Below are 26,307 nucleotides of genomic sequence, written 5' to 3'. Positions count from 1 at the left end.
AAGCAGAAACACCTGCCCCCTTGACAGGCATCATGATCAAGAGCAGAGCATCCAAAATAATATATTCTCCCCAGAAAATAAGTCCAGGTTCTTCTTATCTCTTCTGAAATCCCCAAAGAGAAAAGGTTTTGAGAAAATATTTTGTTTAACATGAATGTGCATTAAAAGTCCTTAAACACCTTCTGTCCAGCTTTTGGAAACATCATATTGTAGCAAAAAGATAAGTCTGCTGCCTTTTTGCAGAAGATATTTTGAGATAACAAAGGTATTTGAAATATTGTAGGCAGTTCAAAGATTTAATTTTAATTCACAGAATCACAAAATTTTAAGGGGTTAGAATGGATCTTAATAACCATCCAGTCGTAAACCTCTGCCATGGGCAGGAACATCTCCCACCTGGTTCTTGAGCTTGCTCTTGAACACTTCTAGAGTTCCAGCTAGTAGAAATTATTTTAATATTTTAAAACTGAAGAATGGAGCTGTACCTCCAAATTATGCTTAGCATTTAATTAAAATTAAGCCCTACCAGAAAAAAATCCCAAAAACCAAAACAAAAATCCTAACCCCCCAAAAAACAAACACCCTAAAAAACAAACAAAAACAAATGAGAAAAAATAAAAAGAAAAATGTAGCAAAATAAAGATAAAACGCTTTACTGAAGGGTAGCTGGTGTGAGCACTTCACCTCTCAAAGAATTTGGGCAGAGAACTAAAGACATTTGCAAAGCAATTGCTTGTAAAATAGTCCATGGGATTTCATAGATAATGAGGTGGCTATGAGGAGTTAAACTGCTGAACAAGTCTAATAATGCAACAAAAATGCCCAATGCTGTCTTACCAGAGAAAAATATGGCAGAATCTATTTCATTTGCAGAAGTGAAAATTTCCAAGCAGCTGAAACTGAGTGAGCAGACAGCAGAAGGCACAGCTGAGACAACACAAAATAGAGTCATCCAGGACTGTTTAGGATTTTGTGACTCAATGCTGGTAGCAGGAAATGGAGAACAAAGCAAGGCCATCATACACATAATTCTCTCATTTGTGGGAGATTACTGTGTTCCATCAGTCAAACAGGAATTATTGCTGGCTGAGTTGGAGACTCAGTTGGTAATGCATTAGATGAATCTTGGCAAGTAAAACTGTTGGGCTTTCAAATTGAAAAAGTCTTTAATTTCTAAAAAACTCCTCTGTTCTGCTTCCTTTTGTTTTTCTTCTGGCTAAAAAGGATGGCAATGTCATTACCTCACAGAACATAGTTTGTATCAGGTGTTCTGTATATATCCCATTTTTCTGTAAAAGAACACCCACAAACTTCATTTACAGAAAGCATAAAACCATCCTCCTGAAGAGATACGATAGCACACAATGCTCTTGGTCAAGTAATTATCAGTTCTCTAGCCACAGTCACAAAGCTCTCTTGTGAGGAATATTGGGAGAAGTGCGTGCAAGGGTCAATATCTCTGTAAACATCCTGGTAATGGTGCAAAAACCACACAAAACATCTTGGTCTTCAGCCACTTCTTCAACTATTTTTAATCTTTGTACTCTAAACTAAATTTCCCCCCTTACTCTGACACATGGCATCATAAGACTCTACAAACAAAGGGACAAGTTCCAGAGAGACACCATAACGTGGTTACTCAAAAAGCAGTAATTCTAAATTGGCAAGTTTTATTCAACCTATACTGTTTACTATCCTAGATTTGAATGTCTAAATGTACTGTTCTAAATGTTGTCAAATCACTAATATCCTCTTGCAAGTCATCTTAATTTCCAACATAGTAATTTTCCCTGTAATGACTCTTCATTTAAGACTACATGTTTACAATTTTCTACCATTTAGGTGATTTAAGTAAATCATCTACTGAATGTCCTGGTCTTGGCAGCAGTGAATAATTTTTCTTGACAGATGGAATATGAAAAAAATACTAAATAAAACATTTTCCCAAAACATAAATAGCTGGCAGTTATCCCTCAGAAATAAAAGTCCTTCTTAACCTAAAAGCAGCCAGCATGTCATGTTCCCTGTAAAAACAAGGTCAAAAATTTAGTTATGCCCTTAACTAATGCGCTATTGCAGTGGAGAAGGCAGGCTATGTGGACAGCATCCCAGCCATTTAGATGCCTCCATCCATTATTAGCTATTTATTCTGAGCCATTTCTCTTTTTTCTCCCATTTTCTCTCCCCTCTTTCTGCAGCAGCATAATCCAGGTGCTCACAAAACTGCCTCTTAGTCCTTCCTGAAATTTACCTTCCCAACATCAAATCTAACCAGATGTGGCATGAACATGTGTGGGCTCTGCTCACAGAAACAAAGAGAACAATGTTAAGGGATCACTGCTTGCAGTATGAAATAGAAATTAAATGTAGGGACACAAAAGAAAGGGATGGTTACATTTATACTGATGAAATCACTTGCTATTCAATGGATTTGGTTACAGCAATCAAGGTAAATGCAACCAAATTCACAACAACATTTATACATATGTGTATGTTATGATGTTTATAAATAAATGTATAGGGAGGTGAAAAATTTCAGACTGATACTTAAAGGAATCTCAGTCTAGAAAAATGAATCCCACAGTGAGAATGTGTGACTGCAAGTACAAGTTAAAGTAAATTAATGCAGCAACAACAGTAGATTTTCAGAATAAATAGTGTATAGGGGGTTTTAGATATGTGAGAAATGTAACTAAGCAGGCATTTTTAAGATGTGGGAATTACTAATAAGCAAGAATTAAATATATCAGTAATGTGGACATTTGAAATAACAATAAATCTGAGTTGAATTTAGATGAAATAGATACAGCTACTTAAAGCTATAAAATTAAAACCTTAATGCTAGAATGAGATCATTGATTGCCACTTGATCCAGGGAAGGCAAAAGCAGAACATGGGCAGTCACATAACCCTGGTGTATTTCCACTGGTGCATATTCCCCATCCGGCCCAGGGTTTGAAGGAAGTTTTAGCCACAGAGCCTTTCTGAGCCCTACAGGGCTGAGTCTGAGGAGCAGGAATCAATTCTACAATTCACAATACTTGTCTGGGGCTCATCAAGAATTAGGACCTGTAAGAAGGGGTTTTCTTACACGTCATCTATTAGGTACCTGCTGTGTTCCACAGTCCCCACCCCAGAACAACAAGAACCAGCAGTGCCTTCACCCCTGCGCTGCCCAAGGACAGATCTGCCACAGCAGTGAGGCAACTGCAGTCCCCAAATGCCATCCCCAGCCTCGGGGACACTCACCCTGCCCCTGCCCCCAGGCACAACTCACAGCCAGCACTCAGCCTCTGCCAGCTCACAGGGCAAAGAGCACTCTAAAATGCACCAAGTGGAGTCTTAAAAGAGATGTAAGAACCGATAATCTCAAATATGAGACTGCTAGGTATACCAGAATACTAGAAAATTATCTCCTAAAGTGAAATTATTTTACCTAGGGAAAAAAACCTGCCTAAATACCTTTAACTCTGAGCCGTGCACCAGCCCTACAATAGAAAAAAAAAAAAATCCCATTTTAGAATTATTCCAAAACCATTTTGGATAACATATTGGGATTGCAAGTATTGAAGAAAATAACTCTGGGAAATAATGGCTCAAATCATTAATAATGATTCTTTTAATTACATTAAACAGCTTAAAGTGAAAAATAGATACCATTTCACTTTAGTGCATCTCATAAGAGACAGTAAAACTGCTTTGCTATTTATGCTGAATGAAAAGGAGGAAAAGCTTCACCCAAAACAATCAAGCAGTATCAACATCAGTTCAGCTCAAAGAAAAGAAACAAACAAAATCCTCAAAACCTTAAACAAAGTCTATTTCATGAAAGGTTTTGAGGGTTTTAAAAAACCAACGAGCATCAAAAAAACTCCCAGAAAACAAAACTTTCTCTTACTTGATTCTTCTATGGACAATTTTTTGTGAGCTCTACTTACTGTTTACCAACCTTTTAAAAAAACAGAAATTATTACAGATGCTTAAGCACTCAGAATAAAAAATGGCACAAATAGCACAAAAAGATTAGCATTATTGAAGACATTAAATTTGATATTTATTTCTAATTTATTCTGGAAGAAAATAATAAAGATCATGATTTCAGGAGCTTAAACTGAAAACAAACCATTGTTATGCTGGCTCTCACTCCATTAATATAAATATGTGTTATATAGCTGGTTTATATTTCACTTTACACTACAGCTGCATTTCATGGAACCAAGTATCTGTTGGTTCATTGAACAAGCACAAAAACTCCAGACTTGCTCACAGCCGCAGTGCCAGAGCCTGAACTGCTCCCACAGAAAACACAACTGGACACAACAAACTTTGGTAAATACCATCCCCAGCTCTGCAGCATTTCCTGCTGTTAACCCAGGCAATGCTTTCCTGCTGTTTTCTTCCTACCCACACAGCACTGGCAGTCACCTTTTTCAGTTCTATTTTTAAATCCATTTCTCAGCAATAATTTATCCTGCTGACATCACTAAGCAGACAATTTCCCAAGTTTTCAGAGCTTCTCAAGAGTGAAGCCCTTTGGTTCATTTCTCCAGTCACCCCTCTCCATACAGTCATACAGAACAACAACAGACCATAAAACATTTCAAGTCATACCTCATCTCAGTGAAAATCATCTTTAAAGCATATCAGTTAAACTACCAGTTCAGCTGTCATATACATTTTCTGTTTTTTCCTCTAATCCTCATTTTGTATTTCATATTTCAATTCCTTTGAAGAAGCAGTTCTAAACTAGGCTTTTAATCCAGAATGAGTATTTCAAATAATATTTACAGTCTTATTTGTTCTTAATACAAGTCTCTGAACTGTACTAAAAATGGCAGTTTATCTCAAAAATTTGTATAAAAATACAATCCTTAGATTTAGAATACAAGCTTAGAATACTTTTTTTCCTAGAATATCATCAGCTATATAGAACACAGAAATAAAAAGCATTAAAAAACAAACAAAAAAGAGCAAGGTTTTTATTTTTAGTTTTTAATCATGGTTTTAAATTAAGAGGCAGAAGAGTTAGGAATGTTCATACTGACCTGAGCCCATAAAGGACTGTTCCATCTGGATGCAGACGAATCATTCTGTTCTTCACAGTAACACCATGGACAAATGACTTCTTGTCATTCAGGAAATAGGTATCAGGCACCCAGAGCTGATCAGCTACTCTGTTGTCCAGGGTAAGGTTTAGAGGTATTACATTATAGGACAGCCTCTTATCCCTCCACGCTTGCTGGAAGTACATGGTCAAGGTATAGTCCTGTGAGCAGAAAAAAACAAAAAACCAAAAAAGGTTTGCATTGAAAGATACGTATGCAAAAAAAATGACAATGCAAATACACATGTATTCATTGTAACTGTTCCTAAAGGCAAACATTTCTGTTCAGAATTTCCATGAGTAGATTTATTTTTTATGGTACTGAACATTTTGAATGGGTGTAATAACAGCAGTGAGAACACAAAGAAGATGGGGCATCTAAATTTTATTAATAGCTTCGAAGTTCTCACTTCAATATTTAAAAATAAAATTTAAAAAACTGTAGACATTGAACAGCCTGTAGCAATTTACAAGCCTAAGAGTTCTACAAATAAGGAACATTCACAGATCCAAATTTAATTTCAGGGTTTCAGGGTCTCCACTGTATCCAATAGAGTTCTGGATCAAGCCTTCTGTCTCTGAAGTTGCAGTCACCATCCAAAGACTTCCCTAAATTAAAATTTCTTCCAAGTCTGTTAACTTTTCCCTGGGCACTGAAACCAATGGGAATTTTTGTAAGGTTCCTAAGCTATATACTTAGCCTTAATTTTACAGATGAAGTAAGTCTGCTTACTTCTGGGGGACAATTCAGAGAGCACACCTAGCACCTCAGTAGTTACTCATGGTATTATGAGACTTGTACTTGATGCAGACCACCATTGTACAGTGCTTCAGAGATGTTTTGACCTCTTGGTTTTTTAAAGAACGTATTTACAAAGGTTATACCTTTGTCAAAATTGATATCCAGATGCAGAATAATCATTATATTTAGCCAATGCTAAAAAAAACCTCTACAAATAGTCCAAAAAATATGTTGAGAGCAATCCTGTGGAGAAAGACTTGCATAAACGGCAATATTAGTTCTTATTCCCCGCTTTATATTGTAAAGGAGAGTCCACTATTTAAAGCATTTTTATTACAGTTGAAAAAGAAAAATTTATCCTCCTGCTGAACTACTTTAAAAGCATATCCCACAAGTGTATTTTACAAGCATTCTCATTTAAAAGGATATTTGACATGAGAACACTATATAGAATATCTCAGATAATACAAAAATAAATTTTTCTTATTCTGCACTTTCCCAGAACATCCCAGTAGGAAATCACTGAAATTGGGTTGCTGTAATTATTCTCTTTACAATGTACAATACCCACCCTTGAACTAGAGAGGGTCTGTGAGAACTGTGGTTATTTCAGCAGAATTCCGTAAGCAATGACACAGAACCCTGAAACTAAGTGACCCTGCCTCTTCTGCAAAATATGCATTTCAGGGGAGGAAAGACTTTTTTTTTCCCCTCATCCCTCTCCAGAAGAGCCCACGTACATGGGCTTGAAAATGCCTCTTCAATTGTCAGTGAAGCAGGGGGAAATACACCTTCTGTTGTGAGCAGTGACTGCGTTTCCTCCTGCCCAGCACAAACCACAGATGGTGTTGCTGTCCCTCCAGTGCTCCTGCCTGCACTGGTTCCAGGCCAATCCCCTTCCCTTGTGCACCCCTGGCCATGCCTGGAGCCCCAGCACCTCTGGCCAGGAGCCACCACAGCCGCTCTGCAGGGGCTCAAGCAGGCACACACCAAACAGGCCTTCCCAGGTGTTTAACTACCAAATATATTCACCTGGTGCTGTTCTACAACCTGATCAGTTTTAACGATCTGAAACCAGGGTCAGGATGAGATGAGCTTGCAAGAGCATTCCACCTACATCTGAAGATTTTTACTGTTATGCTTCATCACTGTTCTGCAGGATTTGATTCATAACCAGCTACCAGAAAATCTCCAGTAGGATAATTTGTTAGTCTTCATTGTACTAATATATCACATCATCAAGTAATGATCTATAGCAATTGATTCTCTATTATCCTTGGAATGCTGCATTTCATTTCTACTCCAAGGAATAACCTACATGTATTAATATTCTGCACAAATGCATAGAACATGCTTTCCTTTTTACACCTCAGTAAAAGAGGAAAAGAAGAGGAGGAAAAACCCTAAACATACATGGTTCACTGCATAGAAGTGAATTACATAAAACTGTAAATTTGGAGCACTGGCAGAGCTGAAAGAAAAGCCAAGTCACCAGGCTGGAGTTTAAAATCAAACACACTGTGTTCCAGAAAGAGCTGGTGTTCTGACTAAAAATTATTTGTCATCTGTTGGCCCTAGTTTTCAGACGTGACTGGAGTTTCTAATGGTCAAAATAGAACTCCTTTGAAATTGTTATAAAATTCTCACAAGCTTTTGAATTTAGGTTTTTATTTTTAATAATTTTAAAAAACCCCAAAGATGTTCCAAGCTACATATTTCAAAGTGAATTTGATAAGATAGGAAAAAAGCAAAACCTGTCATGTAAACTGTGATCTATTCCTTAGAAAGGAGAGAGGCATCTGTTTTCAAAATCCCAAATGAAAGAGTAATTCAAAAAAGGTGTGCTGGTATAAGATGTCCCTAAAGTATCCCAAGATCCTTTACATGTTGACACTAACACTCTCATCTAGGAATGCTACAAGAAAAAAGTCTGGTAAACTCACATTAAATACGGGCATTCCCCTCTATTCTGGGGATAAATTGCAAAACAAACGTGTAAATATCTTGTCTCTAGGAAGAGAGGCACACAAAAGTAGAGAAATAGAAGTAAAGGATGATTTTATTTCATTAAGGTTTAGCATCCTTTTAAATTAACAAGATGAGACTCTTAGAACCAGTGTAAGTTGGAGGAAACAGGAGCAAATTCATTTTCACAGCCTTGCACAAGGGACTAATTCTACTGAGCTGAGAGAACTCCAAGCCCAAAGCTCCTGATGATGGGGTCAGTGCAAACCATTGCACAGATAAACTACAAAGGCACTGACTTTGCAGCACAGCCACACAGACACATTTCTCCCACAGAAATAAAGAGGTTCCTCAGTTGCCCTGGACATGAAAAGCTGTGTAAAACTGTATTAGTGTTGACAAAGCTGCAAGAAAAACCTAGAACATAAAGAAGCAAACATATTTTCTGTAAATATTATCAATTTTGTAGAGTTTCATTATTTTTAATTATTTCATTATTATTCCATTGTTTGCCTAGATCTAAATCTAATAAAGTTTTTTGTTCTGTCCAGAGCAAAAATTGAGGCATCAGAAAATGGATCGTTACCCCTATTCTATTGTGATCAAAGAAAAGGTGTCTCTTTTCCTCACCTCACCTTTCCACTTTCCCTCTTCTTTATTTCATACAATGAACAAAAGAGCAGTAAATATAAGACAAAGTTAATGTTTATGCATAATTTTCCATATGAATAAAAAACTATCAAACACTTTCATTAGTATTAGCATATTCATGAGTTACTTTTATTCTGCAGTGGTTGCCTTCAAACATTTTAGCTGCTGGAAGTTTAAATACACTGAGGATTTAAACTTTTATTTAGATAAATACAAGTATTACAGACAGACATGGTGTCAGTGAATGGCCATCAATTTCAATTATGTAACAGAAGATACTGGATAGGAAAGCATCAAATCTGAATACTGGAATACTGGCATTCTTATTTATGTTCTGACATTTCATTCATGCTCTCAAATAAATGTTTCAGCAAAAAAAAAGAAAAATCAGTTTGGGCCTATTATTAGTTTCAAAAGATTAGAACACAGGCCTTGGCTAAACCTACCCATGGGCCAATAACTGACATATTGCTGATCTTTTTTATATTGGAAAAAGTACCAAGGCAAAAAAGGAAATAGAGGTCATGAATATTCACAATGACAGTGGGTGTCTAATGCAAAAGACTCTACCAGATGTAAATTTTTTCAAAGCATAATAATAAAGTCCAATGTGAGAAAACACATTTAAAATAAAGCTCCTTCTTCTGCATTACACAAATCAGGACTGATTCACACTGCAGCTTAAAACTGTAACCAACACTTGAATTAACAGGGCTAGAAAACAGCTACTGAAACACTGGAAGCAATAAAAACAAGAAACTTCAGAGGAAAAAAAATGCAAAAGAAATATACAATATCTAATGTATATAATATACATTCTGTATATTGTAAACAGTGTAAGACAGTGAAGTTGAAGATGCTGTTAATCATTGCTCTGCAGTAATGAACAGAGAACTCATTTGTGGTTTGGCTTAAGTCCACTCATCACATTCCTGGTTATTACTAACTTATAAAAACGTTTTACTACATTTCCACATATGGCTATTTTAAAAGAAAATAATTCCCTTCTGAAGGTGCTTGAAGCTGAAGATTTTGCCTGAGCACTATATTTATTTAACATGTACATTTAAAAAACTGTTGACAACATTTAAAAGTGCTAATTGACAATCTTTTCAACCCTCTTTTTAAATAAAACCAACCACTACAATGTTTGATTCAAAATTATCCATCTCAGTCTCTCATTGAGAAAACATAATGTAAAAATTATGCTTAATGCTGGAGACACCACAAAGTGACTTATAAAAGTAGAAAGAATGGTTGAAGGAATGTATGATACGAAAGAAACGCAAAAATAGTCATGTGCCCTTAAGAAAAAAATATTTTTCACACTCTGTAAATCTTTACTTTAAAATGAAAAAAATATTCCTCAAAACACATAAAAAAGCCACAAACAATGACATCAGGAACCTTACACAGAATTCAAGTTGAATTCTCTCAGTCTATGAAATCCAACTTCCCAAGCTGGCTTTAAATCTGTGAAACACTTGTATTTAACTGAGTCTCCTAAAACTTACTAGGGGAGTTTTCCTTGATGGGAATTACATCTTCACAAGTTTACGATATTTCCAAAAAGAAGCTCCCAACACCAAGCTTACCATTTATTTTTCTGCAACTGTCCTGGAACTATTCATCAGCAATTCTCATTTGTCAGCTGAGCAAAGCAGCCAAGATAGGCTGTTTATCTCCCACCACAGCTCTCAGAAAAAGTGTTACAGAATCAAGCAAGAGGCTTGGGTATGAACGCCAAATGAGTGTCAGCACAGCCTGACTCCTTAGCAGGAAAGTTTTGGCCCCGATTATATGAAATCTGAAATAAGAGACTGTAGGATTTCAGCATCAAGAGCATGAATCTGTGTCTCCTGAGGGTAGCCAATATTTATAATATTTGTGTTATGTTTATGTTTTTCCATGGTGATTTAGATAATGGCACAGCCTCACAGTACAATGGATTTCATGCACTGAAATGAATTGAAGCAGTTCTGGCTGATAAGTTTCCTGTAACCTTAATTAGTTTAGCAAGACTCTGTGACAGTTGATTTGAATTTCTGACAGGTCACCAGACTGAATCATGACACTGCACTGCTCTGAGCCAGCAATGTGCACATCACTGAAACCAGAGAGCTCTGCCACAGCTCTGCCAGCTCCCTCTGGTTTGCTGTCTCTTGTTAAGAAGAGGAAGATTGATTAAAGCGAACCTGGAGTGGAAAGTGCAATCTAACTGCTGCTTGGTTAAGAGAGTCATGTGTCTGAGATCCTGAGATTGTTCTCCTCTAAAGGATCTCATCATCCTGACACAGCACTGCAGGAGTCTCAGATGAATAAAGCAAATTCAGAGTACAATGAAAAAATGCAACTACTCTCACTTAAAAGAAGTTATGAAAACAGCAGTTTTCTGCCTGAGACAAAATTATTATTTAGTTGTGTCTTTGAAGTAAAATAAAATATTTTAGGCCACCATAAAAAAGTTGATTTATATTTGAGTTTCAAAGTTTTCTTTACTTGGGTATCTCAAGTTATTTCCCAGAGCTCACAGATCATTCCCTATGTTATTGTACACTTCGACAGATCTTCAGAAAGGTAAATACCTTCAACAGAAATCATATTTATATTGTTTCTATTATAGCATATTATATAATTGCCTTGCAAAATAGTAGAGAATTTGTTGAAAATACTAAAGAACAACAAAATTATAATAATTGTTAAGTAGAGTGGAAATAAACCTGTGGTTAAGAAGAACTGGAGATCCAGCTGAAAGGTTGGTGTGAGCAGATGGTGGCCTAAGATATTGTTTTGCAGAAGAGACTCACGAGTGAAAAAATAGAAACAACAACCAGAACCCTGAGTGTCTGATATTTTGGGGGGAGGGAGGGGGCAGAGGGAGAAATTCCAGGTAAGAATATAGTTATTGATAGATGAAGTCTGGCTTAAATCTGAGAATTTAAGTTTTGCCTAGATGCAGAACTAAACTGGCATAACATTTGAATAAATGCTCTTTTTCCTTACGCTTTACAGATTCCTAAGTTCCTTCACAAACAACAAAGGCTTAAGAATTCATTCAGAGACTGAAAAAATTGCAAGTTAATGCTGCTCCAGATCATTGCAAGTAACATCTGGAAAATGTACTAAACTGTAGATTTTTATTCTGATTTTCCTGGCATTTTTGTGGGTTTTTTTTTTTTTTCCCTTTTTCTTCTAAATCTTTGTCAAACACATGCACTTTGGAAACAGAGCTGTTTCTAGGCAAGGGTGACCTGGCAGTTTTCTCATGCCATTCCCCAGTCCCATGAGGAGCAGCAGCAGCAGCTCCCTCCTGTTCAACACTGTCACATTCCACAACACTTCATCCTCTGCCCTGCCGATTCCCAGCTCTCCGAAACGGTTCATTAATCCAGCAGTAACAAACTGACACCTTGAAGGGAGCAAAGGGCTCTGGAGAGCACAAATCTCCCCAGAAACATCCCCACAAGTGTTTCTGTACCGTGGTGCAATATGCCAGAGGCTGCACCGCAAACTGATGCGTTTCCTCCCGGTTTGCACATCAATCTTGTGAGAATAGACAAGCCACCCTGATTCAGCCCTTCCTCAGCCAATAATCTCTTGCATACTGCAACTTTGTGTACAGATTTAATGAAATTTCAACAGTGAGGAGCCTGAAGATGAAAAAAAAAAAAAAAAGCAACAGTGTCATGTCACCTAGACCTTCTGCATTTTAAAGATCTCCTCCCTGAAGCCCACAATGTGACAGGCTGTTTCCTCTCAAAAATGTCAGGCACTGCAGAGAACTGGCAGCACTGAAGTAAAAATGACAATTTATTATAATACATATAATTTCTTTCAGTGATGACAAGCCTGTGGAAGCTAGAAGGTCCAATTTGCATGACAGCGCAACACTTCAGCAAAGAGAATACACTGAGTTGAGACACTGCAAGAGAATAAATGACGTATTCAGATGAAAGAAAAATTATTATTATGCTCTAGGAAAAAAAAAATGAAAAATCCACAGGTGGAAAAAAAGATTGCATCTCTAATAGTAATGAATTATACTATAAATTGTTCCTGGCTCGAAGCCAAAACCTGTTGGAATATCTCACAGCAGAAATTTCATTACAAGTGCCTCTGTCACAAAACTGTATTTTCCTCCAGTTCATCTTCACACTCAAAGCAAGATCTACTGTGAGGTCAGACCAAGTGGCTCAGGGCTTTCAAAGCTCTTGAAAAGGGATTAGAACAAAACTTTAATAACAATGAAACTGCTACTTGCATTTAGAAAGAAGCTCCCTATCATCCAAAAAGGAAAAATCAGGATGGTCACTCTAATCCAGCAGTGACTGCAACTTAATTTCAGTTTGATTCAAAATACCCATTGTCTGATTTTTAGAGCCACTGCACACTACCACTTTTATCTGTTCTGTTTAGTGCATTATTATTCCAGTCTTTTTGTGTCATTTTCCCAGCAATTGCCTCCACTCTTTAATCTCACTACTATTTGAGACACTTAGAAATCAACAGGATTCTGTTACCACTGAGGTTTTGAATGCAGCCATTGTTCACTATTTCCTATATGCTTCAACTGGCACCAACAATTCCTCAGGAAAATATTCCCTGTTCCTATACAGTACATGATTTTTGCCTATTTTTGTTCTTTCTCTCTTCATCTTCAAGGTTTCCATCTGTGCCAAAGAAGCTTCTATGCAATTAAATAATTTATTCCCACTTTCAACACTGTTAATAGATACTTTGTAAACAATCCTGATAATATTTTATAAGACTGAAGCTATCTTCTCATCAAGAGCTAATAATGTCTCTACCCTTGTACTATCAGTTCAGAAATATAATCCAAGAATCAAAATAATAAAAAAAATTAATTTGGCATCCTTTACTACCAAATGGGTTTATTTATTTGTGTCTGATTAAATACCTCATCTAAACCTTCAAAATTTGTCACCTCCTTTGTGGTTCACTATTTCTTCCAGGGTTCAAGTCAGCCTTGTATTTCAGTGAGTGAGTGGACGTAACTGTGTTTACAGCTGGAAAGATCAAGAACAAGGCCCAAGAGAACCTTTTCTCAGGGAATGAAAGGTATATGGTAAATGGAAATGACATGGAAAGTATTTCTTAGTTAGCATTAATACAAATCCAGCCTATTTTAAAAAAATAAGGATGCCATACTTTTCTTTCCCCCCCCGGTCAGACTTCTTGTTGGGGATATGGCAATAAAAATATCACTGGTTCCATGCTTTTTAGCCCTTCTAGCAAATAGCCATATAAGTGCACCAGGAAATTATTCAGGAAACACAGATCACATTTTAAACCAAGCTGCTTCATTATAATTGTACTTTAAATGCATTTGACTTGGCAGACACATGGATGGGTTTTAAGCAATTTTAAGACCTTGCACAGAGCAAACTTTCAACTTCCACAGCAGTTCCCTCCAGCTACTCGTACTGGAAGGCATTTACACAACCTGCTGGGACTCAGCTTGACATCATTCCTTCCATCTGGACATCCAAACCAGCAGTCTGGATACAATATTTCCTGCCTTCTCTCTACTTCACACACTTGACATTCATTGAAATTTCTGGAAAATTAAAATCAGAGCTCTATGAATACTTCAGAACCCCTTGAGAAAGGGTTTTGCTTTTTCTTCACAGCTGAAGGAACACTAAACCAGGGGTTCCAAAAGCAGTAGTCATTTTTTCACAGGTAAAATAATACATTTGGCCCCTTTTTTGACATGTGGAATTGGATAATGATTCTCACATCATTATATATTTGGAAATAAATCAAAATTAACCAAGTCAACAAGCTCTGTTTTAAAGAACTCCAAGGACGTATTCCAACTTAAAACGTGTCAATTCTTCCATTAAAAATAGTCAAAAATTTAAGATAAAGATATGGAAACCAACTAATCCATGGATCAGAAACAAACACTAAATTTGCAGGAGAAACTAATCATCAAACATTCCCTAAAGCTTACACAAAACATGCTTTCATTCATAAGATGACCTGGCAAAAGGTCATCTTGTTTATGACAGAACCATTATTTCCCCTTCCCTCCAATGGTCAGAAGATATCAAACCTATTTTGCAGTCCTACTACAAAAAATTTCGAGAGAAATTAAAATAAAAAACAAATCAAGCATGCAAAGACACAAAAATAATCAAAAAAGCTCTGTTATGACTCCACTGAGATTGTCCTGAAAATAATGACTCATCTCCTGGCAGCTTCATCAGTCCTGATGAATTTCCAACACTGGATTTTCTACCTTAACAATAAAGATTTTGTTAAGTATGTTATTCATAATAGGTTCAAAAAGACATTAGCTGAAATGCTTTGCTTTTTCTCCCAAATTATTAGACCATAGTAAATAAGTGCAGAGCCACAGCAATAAGTGCAGGGCTTTAGCAGGTGCTAGACAAGCAAAACCTCCAGTAGCTCATGTATTTGTAGCCATGACCCCATGTGCTGGTTATAGGATTTGTGCCTGAGCACGTTCCATGTTAGCTGGGGAGCAGCACACATCGATTTGATATCTACTGGCTAGCAGCTGGTTAACCCATGCATGAAATGCTCTTATCCAGCAGTTCACTGGTTTGATTGATGACACATCTATTCCCCTAAGATAACAGCATGCTTCCTGTCTCAAGAGTCACCAAAGTGCTTTACAACATATTCTTATGTTGCTACACACTACTTGAAATTTAGGATTTTTTTTTAAAGAAACTCTTCTTTGATATGCATTCACCATCATGTCCAAAGGAAGAAGAAGCTCTATAAAATTTTATCTTTAAGAATGATTTTGTTTGATTTTAAAAAGTTAATTCCTGAGTAATGCACTTGTCAGAAAACTGACTCCTGTGAAACAGCCTCTCTCTTTCTCTTCCTCATTTTCCTCCCTCCCATTAAGTAAGCAAGCAAGAAAGTAAGCACTAACACTCCAGCATTACACACTACACTTTTTACCAACTGGGCTTTGCTTATCAACACTCTACCCCTGAATTCTGATCACCATTCTTTCCCAGAAAGTCAGAGGGAAAATGAGGAAGCATTTAGATCCACATTTATAAGCAAACACAACAGAACCCAAATTTGATACCAGCACCATGGATAAGAAACCCTTCTCTGTTTTTACAGACAGGCCTTGAGGTTTTTCCATGTTATTGCTTCTAGCTAACCCATAACCAACCACTAGGAAGCTTGAAATTTTCTTTGCTGTGAAATAATTAGAAAAGGAACACTGCTGAGAATAATTTTTAAATAAATAAATTGCTAAGTACTGCCCATATGCTCTGCCCTGTTCTTGAGAAGAGAATAGCTGTACAATTGTTTTGAAACAAGAGTTCCATACCCAAAGGTATTTAAAGGTATAAATTTATCAGAAACTTTGTTTGGCAAATGAGATTGGTATATGGGAATTCTACCCACAGTTCTCTGTTGTTGGTAATGCTTTCCTGAAATAATTGTTGTATCTGCGTTCATTATAATAAGTAACATACAGAGTAGATTAGGTAAGGGTTGTAGATCTTAAAAAAAGGAATAATTCTAGAGAAAAGCACTCGTGTTATATTCTTGCAACAATATTATTTCTTCCCAAATGCCTAAACATCAATTTAAGTACAAAGAGAGGATATATAGACATAAATTAAATCAACACAATGACTAAAAATTGTTAGCATGGAAACTTTTTTTGTTTTGACTTAAAATATAACAAACATTATGAGAATAAACTATGTTTTCAAACACCAACTTGAATCATAAACACATAAAGGATTTTGAAAATCCTATTGAATAAATCTTCCTGTAAACAGGTATATGTTTTCTCATGGCTGTGTTATCCCAATACCTAAGCCAATCCTAAAGTTAGGCAAAAATCTTCAAACAAGCAGCAGGTATTAATTCCAAACAGTATATCAGAACCAGCACTTACACGATCCTAAAAATGCCTGTTTTGATTCTCCTCAAAGCAGCTCATTTATTGTCACTATTTGCATTTAACTTGGTTTGAAGTTCTGCTCTATATCAAGGCAAGTTTTTTACTGTTTCTTTTTGTTGCGTTGCTTGATGCAACATTTCTTCATTACCTGTACCAAGGTCTCCTCCTGAACACTGCAGGATGTTGCAGATCCTTGGAGTATGTTGTATTAGCAGAGATTTCACTAATAAAAATATTGCCCAGACACAGATTCTAGCTCATGGTTCTTATCTAGAAAACTGGTGCACAATTTGGTGGGGTTTTTGTTTGTTTGGTAGTGGTTTTTTGGTTTTCTTTTCCCCTCAGTGGGTGTAAAGAGAGTAGAAAAAGGAATATAAGCAAGTACATATGATCTTTCGAGGTCCTTCCCAACCTGGGCTGTTCCATGAGCGCTTTGAGACGAGCACACCCCAAATTAATTGCTTCATTTCTTATATTAGACAACTTGTGATTAATGTCACCAAATATTACAATTAAGTACTCCTCTCAAATTATCTCCTCATCTCTGCAGTGTTCAAAAAGTCAAGCTAGACCTCAGCTGGCCTACGGCATAACATGATTATCTACAGCAGCTCACAATTAACCAATTACACTTGGAATGCAGCGCTCTCACACACAATTATTTAGGAACTCACTGAAACATGAATTCCGTGTCTGCTTGTTTCAGCTATTCAGCAAGGAATATTTACAGCTGGAGATACACTCTGAGCCTGGGAGAATTAAAGACTCTTTAGATTAAATAGGAAAAAATACCTAAAACTAATTATAGCAAAATTTGCACAAACAGAAAGTAAATACAGTCAATAGTACCTCTATAATAATAAAACACCTAATAATAGCGCCACCTATAAAATAAAAGCACCTTTCCTAAGGAAAATATTAAGTGCTTAAAACTAAGCATATCATTTAGGGTTTTACAAAGGAGCACTTCATTAAATCAATACTGTGAAGAGTGTTAAAACAACAAAAAAACCCAAACAAAAAACCAAAAACCAACAGCAACAACAACAAAAAAAACCAAACCAAAAAAACCCCTGGTACCAAGCAAGACAAACCAGGTAATTTCTCATGCAAAACCAGCTATCTCTTCAGTTTCATGCAGGATCAGAGATTTTAGGCAACAAAGTTCACATGTCTGCTAATCCTGCACCTAGTGAAATCATGGATACACTTCAGTATAGGGCTTTGAAAATAAAAACCAAACAAAAAAAAAACCCACAAAAAACCCAAACAAAACTTCCAGGGATTTTTGACGCAGACAGTGACAATTCGGAGCTGCTCAGAACTGGAGATAAATGTGAGCCACTTAAAAAATGGATTCTTCATTAGATTCTGTATGATTTTTATGTTTTATCTTGATCCTTACTTCTCTAGATCACAGTGCAAGAAAAGCCTTTTTGTACTTCATTTCATTTGCTTTTTATTTACATTGCTATCATACTTTGTAAAAAATGTACCCATTAATCAGTTAAATAAACAGTAAATACATTTTTTATTCCCTAGTCTAAGTCTATTCTAAATCCTTACCTGTGTGTGATTCCTTTGATTCAAATGGAAATAAAAGTCAAAAAAAACTACACAGCCCTGAACTTCTCTAATTTTTCTTAGCAAGAAAAATTCTTTCTGCACTCTGCTATATAAAAATGTATAATTGTAAATAAGTCTTTGGATGATTTAATCAAAAATGTACCCCTCCACATCACAGACCTCAACTTTTATGATCACATCACGTATTTAAAATTTAACCTCCTCTTCTACCCAGATGAAGTTACAATGAAACAGACAGAAATTACTGAGTATCATTTTTAAGGATATCATGACTTTTTAGTACCACAACAGATTGGTTTCCATGACTTTAGAACATGACAATACAACAACTGCAGTGAGTGAGCTGGGAAAAGCTACTATTTACAGGTTATTTTATAATTTCTACGTTCAAGAACAGCCCAATCTCACAGGAAATTCCTATTTAATAGGGAAACCTCAGTCTATTCATTACTTCATGCTTATTTGTAGCACAATAGCAATTTTTCACATTCATCTTAGTTCAGTATAATTAACCATTCTGCTTAGAATTAAACAGAAAACAAAAAAGAAGGGGTAAAAGAGGATTCAGATTCCAGTCACTGGATAATTTACACAATATCCACACATACTATCTGTTATTAACATTAAAAGTCACATTCTAACACCTGAATATTGAAATCCAATATTCTTGGCTGCCAGCCAAGCATAGAAAACAGACAGGCTAATACTAAAGAAAACAAATTTTATTCATTTACCTTCTGTTGGAAATGAACTGTGTAGTGAATTTTTTAGAAGATGAAAATTGTAATTGCTTGTATAATAAAGCTGAAAATTAAGGAGAAACAGATGGAAGACTAAAAGTTGTTTTTTGTAAGTGATAAGAGGATGATTCATAAGTATTTGACATAAGTTAAAATTACTTATGGAACAAATGTTTATGGAAAATGTTCTGCTTAGGACAATGTGCCATCATACAATCAGCAGTGAATTATTCCAACTGCCATCCCTAATCAAAAAGAGAAAAGGAAATAAACTAAGAAAGAAGAAAAAAATCGAAACTTGTTATTTTCTCTTGAACTTCAGTGACTTGTGTCTTAAAGTTCTACCTCAAGAACACAGGGCACTATCAGAAGCATTGTACATCACAGTACTTCTATTAACTTGCAGTTTTGAGATCACTTTATAATGTCACTAAATAGTAATTAACTTCCTAAGGTCAGCTCAACAGAATGTGTGAAAAAATCGGTGCCATGTAAGTGCACGAGACTCGTGGTGACCTTGTTGCACCAACCCCAAGGAAACACTATTTTTAAATCTCCATCTACTACTTCTACACAAAATTTGACAGGAAAGCCAGTGATCTTACCCACACTTACATGGGTGCATATGACTTGAAATATATTAAGTGGACATTTTCACATACAGCTAAATACCTAAAGTAGATAAAAAAATACACAAATTAATTTCTTTTCATTGTTTTCCTAATAATCTATCATGGAAAATGTAGCTACCATGGAGATTTTTCAGAGGTTTTGTTCAGAGTAAATGGGCCAGCACTTTCATTATGCAGTCAAGAGTTCTCTTTGACATTGATGATTTCCAGGCAGTGCAGCACCAGCCTTGCTGTAGGAGTAGAGCAGAACAAAACCCCAGTGGGTTGTTGTGGTCTTTAGCAGCAGAGTAGGGGCCTGCCCATTCTAGTTCAGCAGTAATCATGCTGAAACCCAGATCCAAATCCACAGGTAAAATCCAAATTGCATCTAGAGCCAATAATGCTGGAAAGCACATCTTAATTCATCTATCAATCTTTTGGTTTAAAATGTACAGCTGAGTGCTGCTGTCGCTTCACAGCACTTCCTCCTCCAGGTCACTTTCTCAATCACTCAAAGATATATTGCTATGCAATATAGGTATTTATAAAATGAGTTAATCATGTCACATGTGGAAGGGTTCATTGAGAATTTCAATAAAATAGATAATTTTCAATATTTTATTAACAGTTAATAGGGGTTAGGGACTGATGTTTGGATGCTTCTATGCATTCATTTAAATTAGTTGTTCATATTTTGATTTTTATTTTTCTTGTAATGATCCATTTGCCTACATAATCTCTTTCTCTTCTGTCTTCCCGTAAAGTGGTATTTCAATGACTATATGAAAAAGTTATTGAAACCTAGATCACAATATTCCACATTGCAACGCAAAATTGGTATGAGAAAATTGAGGAAATTCCAGACTGCAGCACAGAATACAAAGTCTGAAAGAGCAACAATCCAAAACATCTTAAACAGCAAGTTTGAAAATGTCAGTTACAACACCCAAAGTCCTCACCCTGTTATATGTCTGGTGAACAAGAACCAAACATCACACCTAAAAGCAAGAGGTGCCTCTGCTACACATGGACAACAAGCCTAAACATGGACATAATAAAGATTTATGAAATCACTTTGGTACCTCCAATTGACAGACTGCTTCCAATCTTTCACTGGTGGATTTTTCTGCATCTATTGCAGACTTAGCACCTCCTGTTCTGCATGGCTATTCTTTAAAGATATAACTTTGTTACACCAAGCAAAGTTATCTGCAACTGGCTAAGGGTACCCCACATCTGGGACAAACCTGATAGCAACAGGACATTAGCAATATTAGTTCCACAAAAATAAACCACATATTTGCATTTTCAAGGAAGAAAAATTGCAACGAGGCAAATACAGGAATAGATGAGCACAAATTGTGGGGTTTGAGAATATAGGTAATTCTACAGAGATCTCCAGATACAAATAATATTTCAGATTTCAGCCATAGAACAGGCTGAGAAGTTTATTCTCTTTTTTTTTTTTTTAGATTTCCAAATCTAGTAGATGATTTTACACCAACCACTTTAAGTTTGGCAAAAAAGAAAAATAAACAGGCAAATAAACTACTGCAGCACGTGGAAGTCTGGTATCATAACACATGGCATAACTCAGGACCTGATGCAGTGAGGGGTGACATCTGTGCCAAAAGCCTGGCTGTTACCGAGGCTGAAATCCCAAAAAAAAAACCAAAACAGAAAAGGACCAACAGAACCAGACAACCCCATATCATGATGCAGCTTTCAAAAAGGAGAAGGTTAGCTATGTGGCTTTCTAATTAAAGCCTTAAGATCCCACACACACTCTTCTAAAATCATCATAAAATTTTCCTTCTTCATTTGTTAATACCTTAAGAAAATCTTAACACAAACGTATCCCAATGAAGGGAAAAAGCAGATCAACAGAATTAGCTGCATGAACTACCATAAACACTTTGTCTTCTGTATAGAAGGAAACCCATCTGAAAATTTCTTTGTGCAATATGTGTTACTTAAGAGATAATGTCAATGAAATAGTGCATTGTTAGAGGACAATGGTCTCCTGCTGCTATTAAATGCCAAGGCACAGCTAAGCCACATGCAAAGCAAGGGACATTATTCCAATGACAATATTCTAGTACAAATGGCATTTCTACTACACTGAATAGGGTACATTGATTCAATCATTTGATCTGATATTTGCTACTATGACAGAGCAACAGTTGCTCCAAAGTGCTGCTCTAAAATTGCAGTGTTTGAAGTGACCGCCCACAGAACCTGCAGCATTTGCACCATTTAATCCCAGCACATAAACATCAGCAAAGCCTTAAAATAACATTAGATTTATATTTTTATGGCCATTTGGCACATAGAGAAACTAAGACTCACCCTACCTTATAGTACAGCTTAGCAGAGCAACTAGAAACAAAATGGAGAAATATTTAACCTTACAGGAGAGGCACACCTTCCTACTGGGGTTTGCACCATTTGCTAGCACATAAAAACTTGGATGTGCTTTATACCAGCAGCACAAAGAGTTTGCATCCTTTCAGCCTTCCAAATTAGGTATTCTAGATGCCAAAAAGAGGGCATGGAGACATCATATTTCCAGGACTTCACATAACTAAACAGAGGAGATTGCTCTTGCCTTTAAATTGTTATTTATTCCTCACTCCTGCACAGGAGGGGCCTCAAAGCTCTTGTAACTCAGATTTGTTCAGTCTCAGAAGCATGACTTTAAAAATGTTTAGTTTTTGAATTTTTACACTATGATGAACTCCTTGAAAAGGTCCTGCAACCCTTCTTCACCTAAGGGCAAAGCAGATGACTGGAGTGAGGCTTCACCTGTCATGAAGCAGCTGTACCTTCAGAAATGTTTTCCAATTTCTTTAGGTGGATGGAGATTTGGGGTGGGGAATCGCAGTGCAAAAGAAGGCAGAACTGTGAAGGCAGGGCTTGCTGGTGATTGCCTTGGTGCCTGCCCATGGATCTCACTAAGCAGCAGTAGGTAAAAAGAGAAACTGCAGCCAGTGCCAGCTCATCAAGAGCCACCCTAAAACACACAGAGCACAGGCAAGCAGGGAGAGCAACAGCTGCATAGTGCTGTTGGAGACACAAACACTTATTCATATTTAAAGGTAGCTTAAATGACTCTTCATAGGAAAATGGAAACCCATCAGGCATTCCAGAGCCACAGAGGACAAGACCTCAGTGACAGCAGAGGCTCTTGGCCCTCCTCGCACAAAAGTCTGCTGGTGAGGAAGGTCTGCCCAGGGCTGCTGCCACTGCTGGCTCCTGGCACACAAATGAGGGGCAGCAGCATCTCCTCTGCCCCACACAGTGACCTGTGGGCTGCCAGGGCAGCTGGGCTCAGCAGTGCCACACCATCAGGAGCTGAAGATCCTGAGCCTTTCTGTGCACCAGTTCCCAGCCCAGCGTTTCAGTTCTGAATAAGCACCTCCAGGTTTCACAAAGAGCTGCCAACTGGCTGCTTTTCTTCCCTAACAGCTGGTGAGCTGGTTTCCCAACACAAACTTGACAGAGTGGATAAGCACCACAGTGCAATGCAAACTCAACCAGGATTGGTTGTGTAAAAAGATAACTGAAAAGCAATTTACTAATTAAAGCAAGGATTCCCCTGTGGTCCAGGGGAATGGAGAAAAAATTAAACCTGACTATAACTCAGACACCAGGTGCTTGAGAACAAAGACACAAAAGCTCTGTTTCACATTTTAACAACTGAAAATATCTTGAAATTTGGGAGCTTAAATCACACGCATATTCACAGCAAAACACAGACAATATACAGACAGTCGTGGGAAGGAAAACCAAGACTGTTCTAATGATAATCATGTTCATTTCAGTAACTGATAGAAGAGTGCTACATTACAAACTTCATGGCAGTGTTGATTATTATAAGCTTGCTTCTAATAGTTCAATTTTTTCCGTACAATTGTCATTCAGCTTCCTCTAATGAACTACCACAGATCTCATGTTTAGAATTAAATGTTACTGTATAGCTTCAATTCTTCCTATTAGGAACTTCAAGCTCCACTATATCGCACAGAACTCTATGGCATTATTTTTGTCTTTCAGTTTGTATTTGAATTATGAGTAATTTCTCAGGGAGCTTACACAATAAGTGAAAGCAGCAAATTTGTTACAAGTAAAATCATTCCTATTAATCAGTTATTAAGAGACAACTTAGGTCATCAGCACCCATCCAGCTCAGACTAATAAGTGGTGCTGTGAAAGCAATGTGACATGAAATCTTGAAATGGTCCTCTCAAGGAACTCCAAAGCATACAATCTTGATAAATTTTAAGTTTTCTTTCATTTTTTTTAATCTGGGAGAGCAGATTAGGCCCAGGGCATTTTTATCCTCTTCTCTTTTTATGCAGACCTCATTTTATGGTCTAATGTTCATCTGGTCATTTGGTCATTAAACCTCAGTTATGTTCCTCTGCCTTCTACAAACTTCTGGGATCAGGAAGAACCCAGTTAAGGCATTCTCTAAGTTCACTATATTTCCCTGCTAGCAGAAATATATTAAATACATTATATAACTTGGAAATGCTAAAATTTGCTAGAATTTGACCTGAAATCTAACAATACTTAAATTTATCTCAGCAGACACCAAAATACCACTAATGCTCTCGAGGTAGACTAAAATTGCACGTGCTACATGTTTGTGGTTTTCCTTGTCTCGATAAGGGATGGTTATTTCCTTTTTTATACTCCCTGTGGCATAAGGTAATGTGGCAGCTAAAGTAAACAACACCAGACAGACTTAAAAATTGATCCTGCAGTTCATTCTGTGTTCCTAAGGGCTTCTCATTCATAGCACTCAAAGAGTAAAAGCATAATTTACCTTATGTGAGGTCAAGTTAATTATTTCACATTAAAGCCCCAGTGACCAATCTATAAAACAGCTGGTAGCATCTATTTTCAATTGCAAAACCATTGTCTATCTATCTTTTTTGTTTCCAGAACATTACATGCCATTTTTCTTGGTAATTTTTGCCTCATTAAAAGCTGACCTGACTGTCTTCAGATAATACTGCATTACTAATGTCAGAGCTAAATAGATTCTGTTATGGGCAAAAAACACCTCCTATGGTTCTTACCAAACCATTTCAAGATGGTTCAGAGCATCATCTAGCCATAAAATATGCTTATCCTTTCAGGTCTGTCTCATTTTTAAAAAAAATCATTGTGCATATAACACCAAAACAGATGGAAACCTTTGCTGATACTAAATACATGAATTCTGAGAGCCAAAGAAAACTCTTTTTCAGAGATGTATAATAATGTTACTGCTGCATGACTACACTTAGACATGACTATGTGGCAAAGTTAACCAAAATTATTTTCTCACTCATATTTCTATGGATAAGAAGAGAGCTTTGATGAGAACAGAACTTACTCATTTTTCTAAAAATGCAATGTAACACCTTTCTTTCATTTTTCTGTCTCACATACTTCAAAAAGTCTAAAGCACTTCTGAAAATAATAACTTAAAACCTGCCACTGCTGCAGAAATGTTGAAGTGATATTACTGGCATACTACAGAAAGAAATCCCATAATAGTAGCAAAATGTAACAGTCACAAAGGGTGCAGAGACAATGCCAAGTTTTAATTTCAAAGCATGGTGATATATATTAATGAGGTACTGTGAAAAACTCCAAGTGTAAAAACTTGGGGATTGCCACATATCAAAGGGGAAAAAATGTCAGAAAAGGTCATATGAAAAGAAATTGGTGACCACACTTCTGTAGTCATAAATAAAATGCTTTAATCCTAATCTCAATGCCAATGAACTCATAGTGTGAAACAGAGCAGGATAATAAACAGAAAAGACCCTTAAACACAGGTGCTGCAGTACCACCAACCCAAATGCCTTCCCTCTGCTAAAATTAATCCACAGTCATTTCCCTCTTTTCTTCTGACCATTTTGGATCATTCCACCACAATAAAGATATGTTTTTTAGAGTACATAAAACTGTTCAGATTCCTCCTGCTTCAAATTAGGTGTGAAATTAACGTACAGCATATACATGATAATTTGGCCACTGAGAATCTACAGGGGTGGATAGGGAAGTGTCCTGTAGTATTCTCAGTAATTCATAAAATGTCATTTCCTTTTGCAATATGCTTAAAAGCAATCTTTGAAAGAAAATTATCTCTTGAGCAATGCAAAACCAAATTCTGAAGCATCTACAGAAAAATAGTGATCAAAAATCTTTTGCCTGCTAAAGCAGCAGCTTTTCAGTTAATGTCTCCTCTAATAGAAGCCTTGCAGGGCAATGCAAATCTCTAAATAACATGTTTGTCTTCTTCCCAGAACCAGATGCTCGCATGAATTCTCCCTCGAAGCTAAATGACTCTCCAATCACCAAATTTTTACCCTAGTTAACATAAATGCAAATGCTCTCAGAAGTAAGTCAATTGAAAAACAAACAAAAAACCCAAAAACCAGAACCAAACCCCAAGCCCCTTAAAAATGGTGCTCGAGCAGCTCTTGAAGTCCAGACTTGTCTATCTTGACCATCCCTGTGTGCTGCTTTGAGCGCTGCTTTGGCTCGACAGGACATTTGTGTTTCTGAATCTCCCGTCCTTTAAGTAAGACTTCCTAAAAGCCACTTCAGAGCATTTATTATATAAATTACTCTTCTTTGAGAAAATTTAATAAAACTCTGAATGGAATAGATTTTCCCAACTGTGATTATTTCTGCCATAGAACATTCTCAGGAATTCAGGTAAGATTGCAAGCTCCTCACCTCACTGAATGAGTGAAGAAGGAGGATCATGCAGAAAGGAGGGAAACAAAAACAAAGAAAAGCCAGCATCTTTATTGTTACTGAGGTCAAAAATTAATTTACTTTTATCTGAGGCTTTGGATTTGTAACTACTGCTATTCAAGGCTTTTTAATACTTCTGAAAGCATGGAAGAAGCATATTGATTCCACTAAAATTTCTAATCTCAATGTTCCTCCAGACAAGCAGCAGCTTT

At 36.7% G+C, this 26,307-nt stretch overlaps 1 protein-coding gene across 3 annotated transcripts in view; it reads right to left on the bottom strand.

Moving 5' to 3' along the window:
* The window catches only part of GABRB2 (gamma-aminobutyric acid type A receptor subunit beta2), a 133,940-nt gene that overhangs the window by 83,369 nt on the left and 24,264 nt on the right, over nt 1-26,307 (bottom strand). For all 3 annotated transcript variants that reach the window (XM_059483784.1, XM_059483785.1, XM_059483786.1), the window contains one exon: nt 5,046-5,266. In XM_059483784.1, the coding sequence (XP_059339767.1) occupies nt 5,046-5,266 (221 nt within the window). The remainder of the gene's footprint in view (nt 1-5,045; nt 5,267-26,307) is intronic.

Source organism: Ammospiza nelsoni, chromosome 16 (genome assembly GCF_027579445.1).
Source record: "Ammospiza nelsoni isolate bAmmNel1 chromosome 16, bAmmNel1.pri, whole genome shotgun sequence".
Classification (NCBI taxonomy): domain Eukaryota; kingdom Metazoa; phylum Chordata; class Aves; order Passeriformes; family Passerellidae; genus Ammospiza; species Ammospiza nelsoni.
Note: the sequence above shows the minus strand (reverse complement) of the source record. Positions and strands in the feature narration are given on the sequence as shown.